General features: G+C 36.4%; 4 protein-coding genes across 4 annotated transcripts; all 4 read right to left on the bottom strand.

Moving 5' to 3' along the window:
* Positions 1 to 1784: 1784 nt before the first annotated feature.
* LOC149709155 (steroid 17-alpha-hydroxylase/17,20 lyase-like) lies at positions 1785 to 4589 on the bottom strand. The gene is made up of 6 exons (XM_089863926.1): positions 4531 to 4589; positions 3822 to 3968; positions 3539 to 3747; positions 2982 to 3110; positions 2816 to 2920; positions 1785 to 2326 (listed from the first exon to the last, which is right to left on the bottom strand). The coding sequence occupies exons 1-6, from the start codon at positions 4587 to 4589 to the stop codon at positions 1785 to 1787; spliced, it is 1191 nt and encodes a 396-aa protein (XP_089720052.1).
* A 1708-nt stretch (positions 4590 to 6297) lies between these two features.
* On the bottom strand, positions 6298 to 10976 carry LOC149709156 (uncharacterized). The gene is made up of 5 exons (XM_089864561.1): positions 10587 to 10976; positions 8038 to 8166; positions 7790 to 7912; positions 6596 to 6695; positions 6298 to 6445 (listed from the first exon to the last, which is right to left on the bottom strand). The coding sequence occupies exons 1-5, from the start codon at positions 10626 to 10628 to the stop codon at positions 6324 to 6326; spliced, it is 516 nt and encodes a 171-aa protein (XP_089720687.1). The 5' UTR covers positions 10629 to 10976; the 3' UTR covers positions 6298 to 6323.
* A 65-nt stretch (positions 10977 to 11041) lies between these two features.
* Positions 11042 to 15950, bottom strand: LOC149709157 (uncharacterized). Its single transcript, XM_089864560.1, has 8 exons — positions 14707 to 15950; positions 14069 to 14643; positions 12867 to 13995; positions 12693 to 12783; positions 12450 to 12572; positions 12051 to 12272; positions 11650 to 11749; positions 11042 to 11384 (listed from the first exon to the last, which is right to left on the bottom strand). Exons 3-8 carry the CDS (start codon positions 12920 to 12922, stop codon positions 11254 to 11256), a joined length of 723 nt encoding a protein of 240 aa, XP_089720686.1. The 5' UTR covers positions 12923 to 13995; positions 14069 to 14643; positions 14707 to 15950; the 3' UTR covers positions 11042 to 11253.
* LOC149709158 (apicoplast pyruvate carrier 1-like) lies at positions 13833 to 14910 on the bottom strand. The gene is made up of 3 exons (XM_089863927.1): positions 14707 to 14910; positions 14504 to 14643; positions 13833 to 13995 (listed from the first exon to the last, which is right to left on the bottom strand). Exons 1-3 carry the CDS (start codon positions 14908 to 14910, stop codon positions 13833 to 13835), a joined length of 507 nt encoding a protein of 168 aa, XP_089720053.1.
* Positions 15951 to 23450: the final 7500 nt, after the last annotated feature.

Raw genomic sequence — 23450 nt, forward strand, 5'->3', positions numbered from 1 at the left:
GACAAAAACAATGACCAGAAGATGGTGGTGTAGAAGCCAGGTGTACAGACTGGTGTCCATGTGGGATGGACAAAAACAATGACCAGAAGATGGTGGTGTAGAAGCCAGGTGTACAGACTGGTGTCCATGTGGGATGGACAAAAACAAAGACCAGAAGATGGTGGTGTAGAAGCCAGGTGTACAGACTGGTGTCCATGTGGGATGGACAAAAACAAAGACCAGAAGATGGTGGTGTTAGAAGCCAGTAAGTACAGACTGGTGTCTTTGTGGGATGGACAAAAGCAACGCCCAGAAGGTGGTGGTGTTAGAAGCCAGTGAATACAGATTGGTGTTCCTGTGGAATGGACAATTGACTAGTCAGATGAAATAGTAATGGCCAGTTGAATTGTGGATAGCCTCAAGTTTTGAATTTTCCGGGAACTGTGAATGCGGTCCGGAAATGGCGAACACATTTGCTTCGATTCGGAAACTGCGAACGCGGTCCCCTGGGGTGTAAGTCAATAACAACAGCCTGACACACACACACACACACCCACCCCCACACACACACACACACACACAGACATGCCTGTCGATTTTAGAACCTCTCCGTGACATACGTCACTCGGAGAGGTAAAAATTAATCTGCTCGCTGAATCTCATCTGGGTAGAATGGAAAATTTGTAAGGTACGTTTGTGATTTAGCGACATCTATTAGACTATTGGAATTTTAATTCTAGCTTTACGAAATTTGTTACAAACTTAATTGAGTTTTATCATGTAGGTCTTGCTTTAGATATTTAAATATTTTATTTTATTAATATATTTCATTGCTGTTTCGTTACTTATTGTAAAATATACATAGTAGGTGGAAGATACAAAACGATCAAGTTTTAATTTTTCTGCGCGGTGTGTGAGTGTGATGACTTCTTAATTGCAATTTCTTTATTAAGGGTTTCAATGCATGTGGGTTATTATAATTGTCTTCGGCAAGGATTCGTTTAATCAGGTTTTAGTATGTTATTATTAGGGGAAGAAAATGAGGTTTACTTGGGAGGTCACGGAAGGGGGTGTTGGGGTCAAGTCACCTCCGGGGGACAGTCGGCACTTATGAAGCATGAGTACCGAAATTTTCTGTATTCCCCTCAAACTTTGTCGCCCAGAAGTTTGGCTTACATGATTGCGCCACATTCCAGACTAAATTGCAATAATACTTTCATTTAGCGTATTTGATAAATTTTTAGAGGCTGCTTCACAGTTTCAATTACAAATAACAAGTAGTCTTAACATGTTTTTGAAAACATAGGCTTCTTGAAGTGTGGATTATATTGACGTTATTTCACGTTTTCGCATAAAAACATAGAGCGAATAAGGTGTCGGTGGTTCTACATCGTTAGAGATTAATTTTCAGGCTTAAAGGGCACTATTTATAAAGGCTACGTTGGTGTGGCGTATTATAGACGGCCGGTAGACCCTTCTAGATAAAACCCACACCCTCCCGTTATGTTAAAGAAAAAATATATGTCGTGGCAATAGCTTTTTAGCTACGAGTGTGAAAGACTAAATCGCTTTTACGATTATGATCTGTGAGTGTGTGTTTGTGGTTAGTTTAAATATTGATTAATTCTTTGATTAAGTGCGTGTAAGAACTGTACCCCAAACATGGGACCATCTCGTAGATTACCTTGGCGAATTAGAAAACGTGTTATTGTCCTACTTTAGCGCATACGAATTTAAGATACCCGTAATATCACCAACCACATATACCTAGCTAATACATAGATCTTAATTTGCGTGACTTGTATTCAAACTGGTAGAAGTTTAACTTCGTAATCAACGCTTAGGTTAAACACCGGATTGTTTTGTCTTTCTAATTCGGTTTTTCCCGAATATGAAACTAAACAAATCTGGTATTTTTGCAAAAGATTAGCGAGAATGAGGAAAAGTATATTTTTAGCCAATTTTTCGCCGATGCAACCCCTTTTCCCCTGACCAAAGGCCGAAAATCCTTCGATTTTAGATTTGACGTAACTCCCATCTTCTTCCAAGAAACGCTCTGGCTTGAATTTCATGGGTTCTGACCAGAGAGTAGGATCGAAGTGAGCCGATTCGTAATTTAGTAGAACGGAGGTTCCTTTCGGAATTTTGCATCCACCTATTTCAGTGTCGTTATTAGCTTTAGTAATTGCACCAAATGGCACTGGTGGTCTCATTCTTAATGTTTCTGATATGACAGCGAGTGTGTAAGGACACTGATACCGGTCTTCTTGGAGTGGTAGTCTGTTACCTGCATTTAAAGAAAGATAATTATTTCGTTTAGTAGAATGTTCTTTGTACACTATCAAATCTGATTAATCTCAATAACCACAATGCTTTAAAAATATTTTTAAGCATTATTAGAGTTATCCTGATTTCATGGCCCACGCGGTTTCATACTCTACAGTATACTCTATGATCAAAGGCAAACAATAATAGTAGAAAGTGAATAAGAAATAAGTCCAGAGTCTATTGAAATATTTTTTTTTCCTTGTGGTATACTAAGGGAATATGAGTATGAATGCAGAGATGGAAAATAGAAGATTTGCACTACGAAGTTCATGATCAACAAGGAGCAAAAAATTGAAACAAAAAGAAAATGGCTGAGCTATTTTCGTTGGAGAGAGGAAAAAAGATATCGTCATAAAAAGAAGTTCTGATTGGTTGCCCAAGAATCTAGAGAAAAATCGTGATGTCACATAAGGACACCTTTGTTCATCTATCTCTTATTTCTATTGGCCTTTGTTGGAATGAATACAGAAATTATATCGGAAATACCGTCAATTTCATCTTCTTATACCTATTTTGGCCAACAATTCCTCTCGTACACGTTTTTGAACATCGGGGTAGGTAACAAGAACAAGGAATATCCATGTTAGCGTTACTACACTTGTATCAGTTCCTCCTTAAATGATTTAAAAAATATAAGAATGTGGAACAATTTATTAAATATATTGTTGCGTTACCTAGCAATAGAATTCCGACAATCTTCTTCAAGTTATCATCTTGTAAATATTGGTTATGTTCCATTGTGGTATTTTCCCTTGCTTCTTGGGAAGACTTTAGGACAGAGTCGATGAAATTACGATTCATACCTATGAAAAGGAAATGAAATTAATACGTATTTGACTCAATAAGTCATAAATGTAATTACAAAACCCCTTAACATACGCTATTTCTACAAAATAAATATAAATAGTTATAGGCCTATTTATTTTGTAGAAATATAATTAAAAATAGAAAATCCATATATGTTAGGGAAATATTTTTTTCACTGAGATAAGGCTGATTACTGCTAAGATTTGATCATTAAGTTGAGGGTTCACAATGTGATGCGTGATAAATAGTCAACACGATTAGCAGTCGATGCTGATTGGTTGAAACGTTGCTTAGAAAACTCGTGTGTGGAGACAAGACGCGAGCGAAGAGCTCGAAATTCGAAAGCTCGTTATCGATAGTGTGGGCATGCCTTTAAACGTACACTTTTTAATATTAAAATTTTTAGAAATATATAAATTATCACCTGGCTCGAAAGTTTTCTTGTTTTCTTCGAACTTTTTCGTTACAAGTTGACCAAATCCTCTACAAGCTCTCCTTAGAGACAATTCTCTGTGGTAGTAAAATGGTAATAAAAGAATGGACACGTCTCCCGGTGTGTTTCCTAAATTATCGTGCATTGATTGACTCATTGTGTTTATAACATCCAACTCTTGTTTGCTTAGGTTTTCAGCTCTGTTTATAAAATTAAAAAAACAAAAATAAGCAATAAACTTAAAGGAAGTACAATTGTAAATTAAATACTGCACCCGAAAGTAATGTCAGAAACGATATCGGAAACTAGGGTTTCAATTTCGTGCGCTGGGTTGAAAGATTTTTTTGAGAGCATACTTCTAACGCTTTTCGCCACTTTGCTTTCAGTTACCGTCGCTAGTTTCTCCAGCTCCGCAAACCTTCTATAGAGATAGACGTAATACTTATAAATAAAAAAAAATAAAAATAAACATAAGGAGTTTATTATATAGGGAGTTACTGTGACCGGCTTTGGCGATAAAAAAATTTCCTGTTCAGGTGTGATGAGATTAGATGTGTTGAACATTTTTCAAAGGGTATTTATGACACCATATTTATATCTGATCAAATTCGATTTAAAAACATTGACTAGCACCTTCATAAGTCTTTTTTTAGCAGAAAACTGTAGTCCCCATCCTACTTGCTCTCACAGAAAAATATAAACGACTCTTATAGGTATTGCATTTTAGAAAAAAAAAGTAGGTGGTCAGGACCCGAAAATTCAGCATAACGCGCTGCGGTTGCAGCCTCAGAAAAATTTATCGCAAACGCCTAGCTGGAGGAGGCTTCTGATGTGAACTTTGATTGGGGTTATAGGCTTATGGTAATATCAGAAGTACTGGTATCAATTTAGGTATAGTCGAATTGGCGGGGTTTTGTGGTAAAAGGAGCTAGTCTTTTAATTGGTGATATATCTCATTCCATAAAAAGCATATAAATACAAACCTTGAAGAGGCATGTCCTATTTTTCGACTGATTTCCCATTTCTTTGTGTGAGCTTCCATTACTATAGAATCCATGTATTCCAGAAAAGGTCTAGCTTAAATAACATCAATAAATATTAGGATTATCATTTTGTTGAAAACATGTAAATTGTTCTTTGAAATTTTACGTACTAGATCTCAAATTTGGTCTGGAAATTACGTCGTTTCTTCTGGTTATTCGCACTTCTTTGATGTGTTTCCAATCGTTTACAATTACGAATGGAATTGAAGCGAACCAAATCGTATAAATGCTGCCATATTTCTTCTTGAAGCCTTCCATCAAATCCTTCACCGGTTTTCTAGTGACAAAATCAAAAGAAAGATAGCTATCTCATAAGAACCTTTTCCGTTGGTATTTTAATATGATGGAATATCCCCGCAAGCGTAAATAGACTTCGATCCCCTCAAGCGTAAATAGACTTCGATCCCCTCAAGCGTAAATAGACTTCGATCCCCTCAAGCGTAAATAGACTTCGATCCCCTCAAGCGTAAATAGACTTCGATCCCCTCAAGCGTAAATAGACTTCGATCCCCTCAAGCGTAAATAGACTTCGATCCCCTCAAGCGTAAATAGACTTCGATCCCCTCAAGCGTAAATAGACTTCGATCCCCTCAAGCGTAAATAGACTTCGATCCCCTCAAGCGTAAATAGACTTCGATCCCCTCAAGCGTAAATAGACTTCGATCCCCTCAAGCGTAAATAGACTTCGATCCCCTCAAGCGTAAATAGACTTCGATCCCCTCAAGCGTAAATAGACTTCGATCCCCTCAAGCGTAAATAGACTTCGATCCCCTCAAGCGTAAATAGACTTCGATCCCCTCAAGCGTAAATAGACTTCGATCCCCTCAAGCGTAAATAGACTTCGATCCCCTCAAGCGTAAATAGACTTCGATCCCCTCAAGCGTAAATAGACTTCGATCCCCTCAAGCGTAAATAGACTTCGATCCCCTCAAGCGTAAATAGACTTTGATCCCCTCAAACGTATTCAATTCAAAACAGTTAAACTTATCCAAGAAACGATATAAGTTATTAAAGTCAACACAATTAACCATCAGGCAATATTCAAATGTTAACAACCATTTATTAACCTTAATATATGGAAAAAAGTTTGAACGATTTAATATAAGAGTTGCTCGATTCATCCACGTGAGAATCGCTAAGCCTTTTTTGCATTATAAAAAATCTTACTTAATATATTTCCAAAGACGGGAAGTGGAATTGGACCGGGTGGTAACTCGGTACATCGTAAATATATTTGTGTAAATGATATAGTTATCCATATTACCGTTACAATCAAAAACAATTCGAATAAACCATCGAAAATAAACATATTTCTTTTCCGGACCAAAAAAACTTACAACCGTCTTAAATACTTATAATAACCTGTTCTGCCCATATAGAAAAAATTTGGGATCTGGTAAAGGGTTTTTTCAATTGAGTATAATGAACCTACGGTTCTTTTTTTCCCCTTAAAGTTTCAAGGACAGTAATTATTTCGGGTGCCCTTGCAACGAAGTTTTATTATAAATTCTTTCATTTTTTAATACAGAGAAACGGAAATAGTATATTATTATGATAAATTACGGTAAAAGATACAAAACTCGGAAAAATTTTCCCAAAAATAATTATTTGGGAAGATTCTTTTGACAATCTCAGATTAAATTCAGGTCAAAATCGAATTAAATATTTATAAAATTTAGTTTTATTTAGTGGTATTTTGATGAAATACATTGCTCTTTTATTTTTAACACCATTTAAAATAGAGTATTGTAAGACTTGCTAATATAATTGATCAATATAGGTTCGTCCAGTTTATTTGGGATTTCGCTTTTGGATTCAGATTTCTTAACTGGTAGCATTATGATGTAAACTGAGCCTAAAAAGTAACATTTTAATGAACATGAACTTCAGAAATGGAAGAATGAAATTGATCTTTGTAATGATGAAAGTGAATTGCAATTTGACGGCAATTTCCGTTTATAGCCTAGGCAAAATCAAAATTTTGTAATTAGAATTGTATGCTTACTAATGATGGCAAATGACAGTTGAAGAGTGAACATGTATCTCCATTCCAGCAGATCTTGCAAGGGCTGGACAATTGCAGTCGATAACAGGCTACCCACAAGCTATGGAAATATAATGTTTTTGAATAAAAATACGGCGCAAACAATTTCGGCGCCGGTCATTTAGACTATGGGCCACAAGGGGTAGTTTTTTTCGGGGCACGGTATCTTCGACGCCGGTTTCAAACGGATTTTAGTCGCCCGAACTAACTCTGTGTTGCTAAATTTCGGCTTTGGACACAAATCTTACATATCATCGCGTTTTTTATTCAGTCGCAACATTGGCATTATCGTAGAATGCGGAAAAGATTTATGACACTGGAGACTAATTACGCTTAGCTTAAAACTCAAAAGTGGTACGATAACAGTTACCTTAAACCAGAGAAACATTACAATGTTGGGATAGGTTAGGTTAAATATATAATGTGATACGTGCTAGTGTAAAACACATAAAAACCATTTGATAATAAATGTATCGGTGTATTACGTCTACAATGCCCGGCGCCTAAATGCCGCGGACCAATAAAAATACGTTATGCATAGCTATCGATAAAAGAGGACATTACCTGAGAAGTGCATACGAGTCCGACTAATTTCCCCGAATGAACTGGACCAAATATGCGTAGTACGCATATGGGCACGACAGCGTAAGTGCTTGTCGCTGCTGAAAATGCCACGAACCCCAATAAAGCGAAACAAATCATGAAGGGCAAACGTGGAAGATAGGACGCAAAATATAGCAATTGGATACTACAACCGAGACACAGTGATATTACAAGAAGACCAATCTTGATAAGAGTGAAAGAAAATATTAGTAAGATTGTGTCAATAAATTGAAACACAATCCTATAAGTATGGATTGAAAGGATAATTGCAGCCTTGAAGGTATCATTTACAAAAGGATAAAGGCGCGTCTTCTGGTGACGTATTTCTTTTGGATGGGCGTCTAATTTTGATTGGATTTGCCAAAAGGAGAAACAATAGCCTACTGTGATCATCACCCGACTCGACAAAGGAAAGAAAATCATTGTTTATTCTGTTATGGTTTTAACAAAGGCAGCCTACGGGAGATCCATACTTATAGAGAGTATTATTAGGTTATGGTTTTCATTCATTGAGTTTAATTAAGAATTATGGAGTGAAATTCTTTTCCTTACTTTGTGAGACGTTTTGTCCATCAATATGCCTGTTAAAACTTTTCCCAGCACTATTCCGGTCATTGAAAATGATACAGCATTCGTAATTTGATGGTCATTTTCAACAATGGAAAGTCCGTACGTCTAACGAAAAATAACAGACTAATAGTTAGTTGAATTTGTACCGAATTGTGTTGGTATATAATTCAAACTTTTAATGATTTCGAATATTATTCTAAGAATTTCAGAGCGAGTAAGGTAATAGTTACTTTAAAGAATGTGAAAATATAAACAGTTGGTAACGTCAGGAGAAAGAAAGTCATCCACAAACATATAAAGTATTTCCGCTTTAAATAATCTATTATACAAAATTCCGGAGTGATGCTATCGCTACCCTCCTGAAAAAAATTAAAATGTATAAAAATAAATGTTTCTGTTGATCATTCACGGTATGTTCAGATGTCGGTAACGCCGACTCGACATTCGAGCAACTCAAGGTTGACGTAGATATAAGTTTTCAAGAAAGACTAGTCCAGCTGACCCTCTTCCGTTCTGATTATTGCTAATGAACTTGATGTATATCAAGTTCATTAACGATAATCGGAAATTATAAATTACACGGAACCGAAAAGAGACTGTGCTCATCACCTGTGAAGGTTTATAATAATCATGTTCCTTGTGAAGATTTTGCGTGGTTTTATAACCGATGGTCAACTTGATAAAAGTCTTTCAGGGTTCTCCCTAAGGGTTCCGACATTTGCACGAAATCAAACAATCCTAGCCATGAAATCACAGAGGAATTTTTTAAATCACTGACGAAATATAGAAATAACAACTTTTTTTTTGAGAATGTCGAAGCCCTCGGTTTCCCCGGTCTTATGTGTTAAATAATTTCTAGCAAACTACATTGGTTGCAGAAATCTTTGATTTAGAGTCTTGAAATAGTAAAGAAGAACCGAGAAAGTTCAATGCTAAAAACATTATTCCCAACTTCCAAAGGAGCCCAGGCACTCGGTCAATAAGCTTTTCGTCCGTAAAATACCTACAAAAATTGCATCTATTTTAAAAAATGATGAGACAGGAAAAAGACACAAAGTAGAACCCTGATTGGTCAACCAAAAAGCATACACAGAAAGCGAGACTTGGCATGCCTCAGTTTAGTTATTTCTCTATCCCTTGTCTTAGAGATAGGTGATGATAATGGAAAGGTAGAAATCATACAGAGTACCATGTGCTTTGTAGGATAGATTGAACTAAAATGCCGATTCCTCTCTCAAGGCATGACCATGCAAATGATGTAAGAAAAGCTTGATGTGGGTGGCAGGTTCGTTCTCATGTTATAGATAGGGGTATACTGCTTTGTACCAATATATGCGGTCATATGTGACCTCAGGCTCGTTCAATAATTGTACAAACCCATCGTTATCTCCGGTATTGTTGTATTTTATGTTACTAGGATTAACTATTACAGTGTACATTTCCGTTAACATGATGGTTCCAATGCCGGAACCAGAAGTTATTATTCCATTAACAGTACCGTAGTGTTCTGGAAACCACTGTAGTACCGTACCAAATTACATTAAAGGAACGAAATTATGATTCGACTTCAGTAGTTAACATATCGTACGCATGGTCCAGCTAGTATAGCGGGCATGAATGCTAATCCACCTCCAATCCACGCGAAGCAAGCGAAGGTTGCTAAAAAGCTAACGTAGTTCACAGATATTGTGTAAACAGATACGAAGAAGAAACCACTAAGAAAAACAGATTATATTAACAAAGATTTGAAGTTTCACCGAAACATCAAGAATCACATCCATATTGGCTATGGATATTTTGTAAATAACTTTGCTGTTGGGCCATTAAACTAATGGACATGACTTCCACTAACATTCCACAGTCATGAACTGCATTTATTGGCCCATGTCTCTAACAGAGATTAAGTCTTAAAAGATAACTCTGGTTAACGAAAGTTCGAATATAAAGGGGACACATTAGAGAAAAGAAGGCTATGCTTCACTCATAATGCATTTCTTCACATGAAACGTTTCAGTGCTGATGAACATTCTTATGTGCTACTACCAGCCTGAGTTCATAAGATATGTTCCATAACCTTGTCCTTGGTTACTGAGAGCTTGTCTGGAAGTGACGTAAGTGAAACGTTATAGATTCTCGTAAAGCGACGCCTGTTGAGTCGCTGTCAAGGCTTAGTACGGACTAAATAATAAGATGGACTGCAAAAACGAGTGTAGTCAATTCTCGCGTCGTTCTCGAACTAGTTTTTAGTAAGTTTCTATATAGCATTACGAAGTATATGTAGTTTCATACTTTTGGAATATATCATTTAAACTTATGCTTCCAGGAATAAAAAAGCTAATAGGTTTTGTGGGCTGGAATTGAATGCTCTCCGTCATTATGGCGTCTTTCAAAGTGTGATTTAATTGGTTGGACATCTGCTTATATTCCTAGCTCATGTTCTAAAAGGTCATACGATTGTGACGTATAGCAACGCGAGGTCAGGAGTGGCAGGGAGATAAATTAGTCGTGACGCACAATATGTCATGAGTAATGATTAGTCTATAGTTCCTTTCTCAAAGACAGCCTAGATACGTTGAGAAAATGACTACATAAAACTTCCTCTTATCATACGAATTCCTGCTACTACATGGACATTTCATTAAAACTGTATTATAATGTTACAATAAAGCGAACATAATAACAGAAACTAATGAGCACCTGTTTGGTTCAATTCCGCCACAAAAGTGCTCAACTGAAAAAATTATCATAAATCTTTCACAATTTTTATTTCAAATCTTACCTTAATATGATTGTTCCTGAATTGCGGGTAAGCGATAGCCATACGAATCGGTTAAATATCCAGCCGGTATAAGTGCTAAATTCGTACTAGCATCAATGAGACTGAGAATCCATATCATGTCTTTCATCTTGATTGATGTATCAACTCGATTTCTTAAATATGAAAACACGTAAGGGTTGAGATTTCCAACAGAACCAAAAAATCCGATTGTAAGGAAGATTAAAAATCCACCGAGAACCGAAGAGTAAGCTCTCCATGATTGAAGAATCATCCGTACAGCGGAGAACATTTCCAAACTTATTATTTTTGTATTTTCGTGGTACACTATGCTACGATATAATAGTATTTGTGGGTATAGCAGTAGAGAGTCGCACTGATGTAAGAGAGCCTTATTATGGCAATATAATACTAAAAGCGAGAAGCATACCATTAATACGTACAACCTTGGCCTGTGAAAAGGGTGGGAAAACGCGAACGACTTAAAAGATAGATGTAATTCATCACATGTTTTTTCCACGCACATTTTTAAAATGCAAAATGGTTTTTAGCTAGTAGAGTAGCTTTATAGGTAAGTTTATTGTTGGAACACAGTAGTTGAGGTATTATTTTAATTTGAAGAAAATTAACCGAAACAGTAAGCGTTATCATCTTTTATTTTTAACATAATTTAAAATATAGTATTATAAGACTTGCTAATATAATTGGTCAATATTGGTTCGTCCAGTTTTTTTGGGTTTTCAACTTTTTTACTTGTGGATTCAGATTTCCTATTCGGTAGAATTACGATAAAAACCGAGCCTTAAAAAATATCAAAAATCATCACAATGAACACCCTTTGAAAATCAGACAAATGATCACTTTGTGCCCTTGGGATAAAGTACGCCTCCGTAGATGGGGTCAATATAAGGGGCAATAATTATAATTATTTAAGTATTCTTTAGAACTTTAAAATTTCACGCGTTTCAACAATTGATAATTGAGGGTCCTACGGTCGGTTAAGGACCAATACTTAAATGTATGTATGTTCGTAGCGTTGGCTTTCTGAACTTGATTTTATACTTACAAATGATGGCAATTACTAGTTGAAGAGTGAGCATGTATCGCCATTCAAGCAGATCTTGTAAGGGTTGAACCATTGCAGTTGATAATAGGCTGCCCACAACCTATGAAAACAAAAAATTCTCAATTAAAATAGGGCTTGCTTTGGTATCGACACAAGTTTATGTGATATGTTCCATATGTATGTCATTGGTTACTGAGACTTTATCATTAAGTGTTGTAGGTGAAACGTCATAGATTCTCGAAAAGTGACGCTTGGTGAGGCGCTGTACAGACTAAATAGGAAGATGGCGCTGCAAAACCGTCGTTCTCGAGCTAGATCTCAGTAAGTCTCTGGCATTTCGAAGTATAGTTAGTGTTATACTTATGGGTCATATCTTATAAACTTATGGTAGCGATAATTACTTGAGCAGTGGATACAAGTCCGATTAATTTTCCCGAATGAGTGGGGCCGAATATGCATAGAACGCATATTGGCACGGAAGTGTAAGTGCTAGTCGCTGCTGAAAGTGCAACGAAACCCAATAAAGCGAAACATATCGTGAAGTACAGTCGTGGAAGAAAGGACGCAAAATATAGTAACTGGATACTACAACCGAGACACAGTGATAATACTAGAAGGCCAATCTTAATATTAGGAATATAAAATAGTAGTTTTAGTAATAGTCCTATCACACACTCTAGAAGTATGGATTCAAAGGAAATATATATCCCTCTTCGCGATCCATACTTATAGAGAGTATTATAAGGTTATGATTTAATGTAAAGGTCCAGAATTCAGTCTTTATTAAGGGATAAATTTACTTTATGAGACGTTTTGTCCATCAACACGCCAATTAAAATTTTTCCCAGGACTATGCCGGTCATTGCGAAGGATGCAGCATTCGTAATTTGATGGTCATCTTCAACAATTGAAAGTCCGTACGTCTTACGAAACGATGCAAGTTTGTTGAATTAGAACCGAATTTTGTTAGTATATAAATTTCCAAAATGTTAGTGAGTAAGAATATTTTTCTGAGGATTTAAGAGCAAGAAGCATAGTTTTACTTTGAAGAAAGTGAAAATGTAAGTAGTTGGTAACGTCAGAAGAAAGAATGTGATCCACAAACATATGAAATCTTTTCGCTTTAAATAATCTCTAATAAAAAATTCTGACACGTTATTGTCGACATGCTCCTGAAATACAATAAAACGAGTAAGAATAAGAACATAGTTACATACGCCAATTGACACCATACACCGCTGCTGGTACCCCTGCTGGTACCCCTGCTTGACATCCAAGAGACACGACGGTGACCATTTAGCCCATGGATCGAGAATAGTTAACGTTGGTGGCCTCGATAAACTAAAACCAGGAGTTCATAATAATCCCCCTGCGGGGGGGGAAGTATGAAACTGGCCATAGAGCTAATGGTAAAAACCGCGAACAACAAGATTCTGTCGTTGCGCATAGAAAGGATTAGCCTGTTTATGGACATACAACCTTACAGTATATCGTAGTGGTATCTATACTCCTTGGTTTTCGTTCCAAAACACCCGTTGGCTGGGATCTCCGTCGAAAAGAAAAATGGCGATATGGTGGACGTAGAAACACGTTGCAATTCTTATATTAAAGATACTGGGAATAAATTTGTCCAAACCGTTTTAATTTAACCACGGAATCCTCACTCACACATATCACAACAAAACATCATTGACGATCGTTTAAATGTTTTGTAGAAAACTAGAAACCCCGACTAAAAGCCAAATTCTTAGCCAAGGCTTAATTTACACCGTTCCGACAGCCATTTTCGCTCCCAAAATCAAAAGATATAAATAGTGCTAAACCGGAAGTGTGTAAGTTAATGCGCGTGGGCGCTAAAAATGGGGTAACTATTTCTTTGGGAGTTAAGCGGTGTATGAATCCGCTGAGCTTTACGGCGAAACTTTATTGTTACGGGCTTTTCAACCAGTTTCGTACTTCGTGTTATTATGAACTCCTGCTAAAACTAAGGACCTTTGCTTGTGCCGTGTTATGACCATTGATTGGGGGATTTATACTGTTGATTTCTCATCGTCTAATTTTGACTTTACTCATATCATATCACGAAAGCTTGGACCCAAAATCCACAATTTTTGTAACAAATGAGTTTTTATAACGAAGTCTCGCACTTTTGCAGGAATGTCGGAGCCCTCGGTTTCGAGAACTTATAAGTTAAAACATTTTAAACTAACATTTTTCTTGGAAATAGATGAACTAGAGTCTTGAAAGAGTAAACAAGAGCCCAGAAAATTCAAAGCCATGAACAAGATTCCCATCTTCCAAATGAGTCCAGGAACTCGATCAATTAGATTTTCGTCCGTAAAATACCTGCAAAATTTAAAAGGATTTCCATAAATGATTCTTAAAAGGGAAAATTCTCTTTGTGATAAAAGATTAATACATCACAAAATAAATTCTAAACTACAATGTGGTTATTCCACTTCGTCATATTTATAATTGTTTAAAATTGGAAGATGTGGATAACCGTGCAGTGGTGGTAGGGCTTTCGTGGTTGTCAGATAAGGGAAAGTGAAATTCGGGAGTGCTGTCCACCAACTAGTTTTAGCAAGGGAAAATTAAATTAACATGAAGTAATAAAGCGTAGACGATGTGTGATTAACACTGATTCAGCTCTCAATGCTTCAAAAGTAGCACCACTTAGGTCAGTCAGCGTATGTCCCATCTATTTCTATTTCACATTGATTTTAATGATTTGGTACGCCATTGCACGGGGTTTGAACTCGTGAAAATGCGGGTATCCTACATCCTTTGTGCTTAGATATGGGGGCAATTGTGTGAGCGCTTGGTGTTCTGGGAAAGAAATAATTGCACAAACCCTTCATTATCTCCAGTAGTGTTGTATTTTATATTATCGGGATTAACTATGACAGTGTACATATACGTTAACATGATGGTTCCGATGCCGGAACCGGATGTTATTATTCCATTAACAGTACCGTAGTTTTCTGGAAACCACTGAATTGTAGTACAAAAACGCATTAGGGTAACGAAACATTCAACTTCAGTAACATAACTTACGCTAGGACCAGCTAGTATAGCTGGCATGTATGCTAATCCACCACCAATCCACGCAATACAAGCGAATGTTGCAAGAAAGCTGATGTAATTCACAGTTATTGTGTAGACAGATACAAAGATAAAACCGCTATGGAAGACGTGATGTTTAAATTCAGAATTGAAGTTGCGACTAACTTCAATTTCAGTTGCCACAAAAGTGGTCATGGACCATTTTCAAATTAGTTCGAATTGTAAGCAATAATTCTACAAATGGAACAATATACTACTAAAATTGGAATTTATAGTCTAAAGTAGCTCATCTTGCCATTGAACTTAACTCCAAACAATAAAAATTTAAAAGTTACTTATTGGCAGACGCATTGAAGAGAAACGGAGTTGCAAATGCGAACTGATACAATAGTAAATCAGTAACAATTTTGTTTACCATGAATCTATATAACAACGAATATATCTGCACCTCTGGGTGAGATTTGGGTGGGGTTTAGTTAAAGATCACATCATTCACGTGCTAAAGGTTTCTTTCTCAAGTGTTAATAATTGGCTAAGAGGCAGCAGTGACCGCCGGCTCTTAAGAGCTAAGTCTTAAAACGAGTTTGATTTCTGGGGTAACGAAAATATCCCTTGCACTTGTTATCACGACTCCTGACATCATTAAATTTGGTTTTTAGAGGTGTTTAATATGAAATTAACCGTATCTCGAAAAATACACGTTAACAACTTCACAACATAATATCCAAATGAGACTACATTACCATAATATGATGGTTCCTAAGATTGCAGGCCAGCGATAGCCGTATAAATCAGTTAAATATCCAGCCGGGAAAAGTGCAATATTAGTACTAGCATCAACGAGGCTGATAATCCATATCATGTCTTTCGTCTTGATTGACGTATCGACTCGATTTCTTAAGTATGAAAGCACATAAGGATTCAGATTCCCAATAGAACCAAAGAGCCCGACTGTAAGGAAAATTAAAAATCCACCCAGGACCGAAGCGTACGCTCTCCAAGATTGGACAACTCTTTTCACAGCGCAGAACATTTTCAAACTTTATGACTAGTTTTGAGTAGGATGCGATGCTACTAAATAATAATTTCGGTACAGCTGGCAGTATAGATGTTCACCCGTTAATACACCTACTAGATGAGTGAAAATCTAGTTAAATACATAAACAACTTTGATTGTCGTGGATTTTTGTTATGTTTTAGAATTTAGTGATGCCACGAACATTCGGTTACTATTCGGTATTCGGCCTATTCGGCCATTTTTTTCGTATTCGGTATTCGGCCGAATATTTCGTAATATTCGGCCGAATACCGAATCTCCAATCATGAAGGGAAAAAACGGAAAAATTACTCAAAAATTATTTATTTCAATAACAATTTTTACTTTAATATTTATAATCTACCAGTGGTAAGTTGTGATGAATAAAAAAAAGCATATAGTGACACGATCTACTCGCAAATGAACCAAAAACCTAAAGACGCTATAGACGGGTCCTATAGTGTTAAAGAGAGAGCGTTGAAAAATCGTAACTTCCCCCTTTTCATTCCTCCTTCCCGAGTTTATCACCAACGTTGAAAGCTTCCACGCAGGCGCGCGGTAGCAGAGGCGGTAGAGAGCGGATCTAAACAGTGTATCCCTCTCTCTGCTTGCGCGCCAATATTGCGCAGAGCAGTAATCGCGTTACAGCTAGTGGCGAGAGGAGAGGAGAGTTTTCCCACGTGACCCTACATTTCGCGTAGCCGTCTGCCTATTCATCTCACCATATGAGACCTGTCCCATTGCGGTCCGTGCGGGGGATATACGTATTTCGCGGAACGGGTTACAGCTCATAACCGGTTTCGCGCGAGTTGCACATATCTCACGCCCGAATATTCGGTATTCGGTATTCGGCAAAATCAATATTCGCGGCATCACTATTTTAGATATTGCAAAGCTTTTTGAGCGAATATTCCAGTTTTAATATAAGTTCCTCAGATATGTACCAAAAGTATGCCACTGGTTACTGAGAGCTCTTCATGAAGTGACGTAGGTGAAACATCATCGAATCTCGTAAAGCGACGCATGGTGAGAAGTTGTCAAAGGTTTGTACAGACTAAATAGGATGATAAACTGCAAAACCTGGTGTAGTCAATTCTCGCTTGTCGTTTTCCAACTAGCTCTCAATAAGCCTCTAGCATTACGAAGTATAGATACAGTCATACTTATGGAACGTATACTTATGGTTTTATGAAGTGAAAAACTAGCGGATACGGTAGTTTCATTTAGTAGTAGACGGATATGACGTTGGGATCAGGTCACCGCCGACGGACACTGGGTAGTCGGTAGGTTTCGCGTTCCTTCAAACAAAGACAGAAGCTTGGCTTACAGGAGGTTGTCACACCACTACCAACGAGATATACAAGGCCCATGAACGCTCGCTTCGAAGGGGGGGGGGGTCCCTCACCCATATTTGACTTGTGTGGTTGATAGCTGGCGCTTTTTAGTCTCTTTAATACACTTACTAATAATGAAATCCCGCCGCGCGCTCCTTCGCTCGAGGGTCTTAACTTAGAGCAGGCAGCTAATCACGTGAGGTTTACGTAATTTTTTAGCCTTAAACGCGCCTCTAGCGGAGAATCGTGGCGATTTAAAAGGTCCGGAAAAAATAAGAAAATTGGCGCCCGCATGGGATTGGTATATCTCTTTGGTAGTGGTCACACGACGTTTCGCGTAAAACAGTTAATATGCTTCTTGAGGCGTATCGAAGTTAAATGTATCCAAAGTTGAGGGAGTTCGCCCAAAAGCTTTCTAACTATTAGATGACTTTTTAAATGAATTTTAAAAAGTTTTTAAACTCACCTTGGTTTGCGTCTAAACAATAAACTATTGGCCCACGTAAGAAAAGTTAAAACTTCAGTCGCCTAATGCTAAGTCAATAGAGGTATAAAATATTAACTATAAAATTTTAGTTTCGTCTAACGTAACAAATTCAACCTACAGCCGTAGATTTTAGAGTACCCTATCACGCGTGTTTTCCACGTACACTTTTTGAAGTAAATTTTTTTTTGATTGTAGACTAGCTTTAGTAGTAGGGCACTGGCGCTCTCCGTTCACACATGAACAGTGAATTATAGAGGACCAGAATTGGGTAAGGGAAGTTCCCGTAAAAGCAACTGCGATTCCAAAATCAATGACTTAGTTCAGAACTGCTGTTTTATGAAATAGAAGTATTTAACTAGCGTTTTGAATAATTCTTAATCCTACAGTTTGCATTTGCTTTCAAGTACAAATAGATCATTATACCACAATTTTTACTATTCTAATACTATTGAGTTTCAAATAACCAAACCTAACCTAACCTTACCCGACTTAATACCATTGGGGGTTCAAATAAACAAACTTAACCTAACCTTACCTGACTTAATACCATTGGGGGGGGGGTTCAAATAAACAAACTTAACCTAACCTTACCTGACTTAATACCATTGGGGGTTCAAATGAACAAACCTAACCTAACCTTACCTGACTTAATACCATTGGGGGTTCAAATAAACAAACTTAACCTAACCTTACCCGACTTAATACCATTGGGGGTTCAAATAAACAAACTTAACCTAACCTTACCTGACTTAATACCATTGGGGGTTCAAATAAACAAACTTAACCTAACCTTACCCGACTTAATACCATTGGGGGTTCAAATAAACAAACTTAACCTAACCTTACCCGACTTAATACCATTGGGGGTTCAAATAAACAAACTTAACCTAACCTTACCCGACTTAATACCATTGGGGGTTCAAATAAACAAACTTAACCTAACCTTACCCGACTTAATACCATTGGGGGTTCAAATAAACAAACTTAACCTAACCTTACCCGACTTAAAACCATTGGGGGTTCAAATAAACAAACTTAACCTAACCTTACCCGACTTAAAACCATTGGGGGTTCAAATAAACAAACTTAACCTAACCTTACCCGACTTAAAACCATTGGGGGTTCAAATAAACTAACTTAACCTAACCTTACCCGACTTAATACCATTGGGTGTTCAAATAAACTAACTTAACCTAACCTTACCCGACTTAATACCATTGGGGGTTCAAATAAACAAACTTAACCTAAGCTTACCCGAATTAATACCATTGGGGTTCAAATAACCGAACCTAACTTAACCTGACCTAATACTAGTGGGGTTTAAACTATTTATATTCAAAATGCTTTACCTCAAATTACCATCCTTTCCCTGATTGGCTAACGAGCTTCCTGCGTCGTTCTGAAGTGTAGTTTCATGTTAAAGTTAAAATAGAGATGTTGAATTTAAATATCCTCTCTTGTCAGATTACAGCATTAAATTTTAGGGATTACCGGTGACCCGCCAAGTTATAGTTTATTATGCTAGCAGCAAACGAAGTAGGAGTTATTTGTCTGTACTGTTTTTCACGTACACCTATTAAATTGAATAATACTTACCCCACCTTTTGTCAAGAGAGGCCGATCCCTATAGAGTGTCGATATATCAAGCATCCCTGCTTAAACTCAGCAGTTAAAATTGCCTAATGATCAGCTCAAAAGAAAACTGTCTGAACTGAAGCACGAGCTCATCAATTTGGAAGAAAACCTATCGTTATATAAAAAAATGGGGATCATAATAACACCCTTAAACATTCAACCACAAGAAGCATCTCCTCAGGCCATTGCAGATATACAAAATTTTATAAACTGTTTCATCGCAAATCTTTCAAGTAGCCGTAAGTTATTTTTATGTTATGTTTCCCTTGAAGAAAGGGGCGCCGCCAGAGGTTTGCCGTTAGAGGGAGATCTATGCCTACACGCAAAAACAGCTATTTTTTTAAAGGTATGTCTCTGGTTGCGGCCTGAAAAAAAGCTTATAAGTGCTAAGTTTTTAATCTCCAAAAATGAGTTAATATTAACTTAAAAGGGTATAATAGCTTATAAATTAGACTACCATAAATATGTGAATATTAATGGTGACGTTCAAACCACAAGTTAATGGAGTATAAGGTTTTAAGTCTTATTATAATCCCACCGGTTTTTGGTAATATTTTACAGCAAAAACTTGAAAGAGCCCCACAGCCGACAGATACTGCTGTGGAGAAAATGTAGGTAGCACGTTTTTAATCGAAAGTATTGTATTATCTTTCTATAGCAATGTTTTCACTATAGAAGGTAAAATATTTAGAAAAACAAAGGAATATTATTCAATGCAGGTTCTTTATTTAACGTAATTTCTAATCAAGAGGTGTCGCAACGTGTTTTTTGGTATGTGATGTGAAGTCAAGGTCTTAAAGAAACATGTAATAAAGTATAGTATGATGTCAATAACATGATTTTTTTTATTATATTCACATTTTCACCCCTGCATATGCGAGTACTGGTTTTAAAAAATGCAATTTGGCAATTTGCACTTGATGTCGATTTGATGTTATCCTTTCAACAGTGCAGAAATTTTGAAATAGAGATTCTAAGATCATTTTTGTCAGTGTTACATTTAGATTATTTATTTGCGAGTTGTAAATTGGTACAAAGCATTGCTACAATGAATGCGTTTAACGTTACATTCATTTCAAAGGGAGCTATGTCATTTTACACAATACAATTTTTTTCACGATATGACGCAAAGGTTAGAAAGAAAAAACTATTCCAAATAGGGGATTGTAAAAAAGAAAGAGGTCACGTGAAAGTGTTTTCAGTACTGCCAGATAACTTTAAAAAGAAGGCTGGACATATTTAAAACGTCCTACTACACCCCCTCCCCCGCCCATCTTTTTTTTTTGTGGGACAAGGCCTAACTGAAAACTTTATTTTGTGGATTTGGATTTGGGCGCTGCAGATAATTAAACCATAATATAATAAACTTTTAAATTAATCAGTCATAGTAAATTAAATAATAAATTGTAATTACTTAACTTGAATCCATAACGATATTTTTAATCCCCAGCCTTGGTTCTTAAAGTTGACCTAAAGGAGCGTCTGCTCAAAGGTTCAAAGCAGCTGCACCACGTGACGAAACACTTTTTAGTGCCTTCCCCCCTATTTGTTTCCCCTCTTAATCTTTTTTACAATCCCCTATTGCTATATGAGTATACTGAATAATATTTTGTTCCATTAAAAACCTATCAAAGTGTTATCATTAAGACTATTCAATAATAAGGATTTACTAAGATAAACTTTAACATTTTGTCTTTGTCCCCAAGACAAAAAGTTTAAGACAACGTGTTTTTCGCAACATGTATCAGATTTCTTTGTAAAAATAATAATACAGCCTCGACCGCCTTGGCGATAAGAGATGCAAGGATTCCAACGAACCATATTTGAAAGACCGGTAATAGAAATCCAAGAGCCAGCACGGTAATATCATTTGTTTTAGACAGTTCGAAGTTGATTTTAAATCTTATTTGAAACGCTTTGTATCTCAGACATGGAGTTTCTTGAGAAGTTTCGAAGAATCGTATTGATCTTGAAACATAAAGTAAGTTATTTTGAAAATTCAAAATGTTACAAATAAAAAAGAAGCTGTGTTAATAAATAAAGCCGCTTTGAAGCGTGTAGTGAAATCGCTTATGTTCAATGACACATAAACTAACTACTTGTAACTAGTTGTAGTTTATAAAGGGATTTTGATCAATCACAACACAAATACCAAAACTTACAGATAATCAATGCGCTCCAAGATGTAACGAGGCAGCCTTTTATTGTAGAAGTAGTGAGTGCTTCCAAAGTAGTATTTTTTCGTTCCAGTGTAGACAACTTTATCTTTACTCAACATGTGTAGAAATTTATGATCCATATTCTGATTGTCAAACACTGCTACTTTTCCAGCATAAAACTCTTTCTTGATGTGATCTATGTGATCAAAGTAAATTCCGTTCTGATCCATTCTATCATTCAATTCCATGAACAAATGCGATTTGTCCTCCTGCAATAAATGAAATATCAATTGAACTTTCAAGAAGGTATTGACTAAATACCATTTTATTATTTGCTTTCAATTGATGCTTATCTTACCCCCACACTGTAGCTATTTATCCTTGCTTTTAAGTATGTATCCATATATTACTTAAAAGTAAGCCCACGTAATATATGATGAGTTTAAACTGAGTTTAATAACAAACGTAAAATACACGTATATGATAAACCTACCATAAAGATTTTAAATAAACTTGACTCGGTGCAAATTGCAGGCATTATTTTGGGTTTCCTAAGTATATCCTCGATGGAGTTAATGTAGTCAGCCTTCGAAATCATCAGTTCACTTTTTAAATTGCCAGAAAATGCTCTCATTAAGACGCTAGCTGCCAAAACCCAACCACCGTAAACAAGAAGAGATGGAGCTCTCCGTCCAAAATCATTCTGAGCTAGAAATATATTTTGAAAACATTTATTGATCTTGTTGAACTGAATCTCATCAAATTGAATCTGATTTTTCAACTTTCTTACGATTCTGTAACAAATTGGCAAGTAGAGTAAAGATGAAGCTGAACACGGAATCCTTTTTTCTGGATCCACTTCCTCCATATTGCAGATGGTTGATTATTAAGGCGCAGAACGGAAGGATTAGAGTTGTGATGGCAGTTGTGATCCAAACACCTGGACTTAATCCTAATATATTGTAACGATCCAAACCGGAATTGTTACGAGACACAACAGATAGGATGGAGACCATTGGAAATTCAACAGCCGAAGATACGTGCGTTTCATGGAAAATGTCGTTATCCAATCCCATTGGATACAATAATCCATCTATAATCTAAAGCAAACGAGAAGTACTCAAGTGCATAGTACATGCTGCTTATTATTGAAGTTTTACCCCATGTCTGACAGCCTCAATTGAATTAAAGTGTGGATTGTCAGTTTGTGTTTGGGCTGTGTTATTGAGAAGTTCGATTATGTGATCTGGAGTCACATAAACCACACTAAAAATAAATACTTTGTGAATGAGCAATGTGTTTGAAATTTATTATGATCTTTTACAAACAAACCTTGCGTTAAAAATGTTACAGTATACAAAGTGCCCATATTTATACAATACAAAGTAATTATTAGATTGTTTGCAAACGTCTCGGCTCAATTCCTATATGGTTTGAAAATTAAAAACAAATATTCTGGTTTTCTTACTCTTATTTAAATTTTACTTACTCTTGGAACATTGAATTTGAATTCGTATAAATCATTGCTAGAATTTGCCATAATACTTGGGACTCGTGTCTGCGTTATCACCAAAGAAATACTCCATTTGTTCTGAGGAAACTTAGTTGATAAAATATTTGCTAAAATATTAGATGTATCGCGTAACACCGTTCTGCCAAAGCATTTGAAAGTTCACTTACAGAAATTTCGTTTCTCTACAAAAACAATCTTCATTAACATCGCACGAAACACTCTCCATATTTTAAATTAGATATATTTCCCAGTAAAAGAGTGTTTGCTTTGTATTCTTTTAAATTAAGTTAATCGAAAAAACTTTTATAGCGAAGCGAAACATCGTTTTAAATTTCAGTAACTTTATTTTAGTTTGTTTCGTTTTATATACTAAATGCAAAAGTATATATATTAAAACAAAAAGTCTTGTTTGCCTATTATGCACCTAGCAAACGATGCAAGTCGATCTCTCTCCCAAGTACGGGCAGTTCTAGCTACGTCGTTTTTAAAAGTTTTTTTTAACCTAAGTTTTCGTATGCTCAAATGCAATGCACTTGATTATATCATCGGGTGCTTCTGGTGAGTTTTCTCC

The sequence above is a fragment of the Phalangium opilio genome, unplaced genomic scaffold, assembly GCF_054372755.1.
Source record: "Phalangium opilio isolate 3A_F unplaced genomic scaffold, DU_Popi_V2 ptg000013l_1, whole genome shotgun sequence".
Lineage (NCBI taxonomy): Eukaryota > Metazoa > Arthropoda > Arachnida > Opiliones > Phalangiidae > Phalangium > Phalangium opilio.

Coding starts and splice junctions, on each gene's coding strand:
- LOC149709155 (XM_089863926.1), bottom strand. CDS start 4,589: ATGGAAGCTCACACAAAGAAATGGGAAATCAGTCGAAAAATAGGACAT. Junction 3,969..4,530: donor ATAGGACATGCCTCTTCAAG/GTTTGTATTTAT, acceptor CTATCTCTATAG/AAGGTTTGCGGAGCTGGAGA. Junction 2,327..2,815: donor GGAATTGTTGGCCAAAATAG/GTATAAGAAGAT, acceptor GAGATTAATCAG/ATTTGATAGTGTACAAAGAA.
- LOC149709156 (XM_089864561.1), bottom strand. CDS start 10,628: ATGGCTATCGCTTACCCGCAATTCAGGAACAATCATATTAAG. Junction 8,167..10,586: donor TCAGGAACAATCATATTAAG/GTAAGATTTGAA, acceptor AATTTTTTTCAG/GAGGGTAGCGATAGCATCAC. Junction 6,696..7,789: donor TGGACAAAACGTCTCACAAA/GTAAGGAAAAGA, acceptor ATATTTCCATAG/CTTGTGGGTAGCCTGTTATC.
- LOC149709157 (XM_089864560.1), bottom strand. CDS start 12,922: ATGTCAAGCAGGGGTACCAGCAGGGGTACCAGCAGCGGTGTATGGTGT. Junction 12,573..12,692: donor ACATTTTCACTTTCTTCAAA/GTAAAACTATGC, acceptor TCGTTTCGTAAG/ACGTACGGACTTTCAATTGT. Junction 12,273..12,449: donor TGGACAAAACGTCTCATAAA/GTAAATTTATCC, acceptor CCTAATATTAAG/ATTGGCCTTCTAGTATTATC.
- LOC149709158 (XM_089863927.1), bottom strand. CDS start 14,910: ATGACCACTTTTGTGGCAACTGAAATTGAAGTTAGTCGCAACTTCAAT. Junction 14,644..14,706: donor CTATACTAGCTGGTCCTAGC/GTAAGTTATGTT, acceptor ACTACAATTCAG/TGGTTTCCAGAAAACTACGG. Junction 13,996..14,503: donor ACTACTGGAGATAATGAAGG/GTTTGTGCAATT, acceptor TAAATTTTGCAG/GTATTTTACGGACGAAAATC.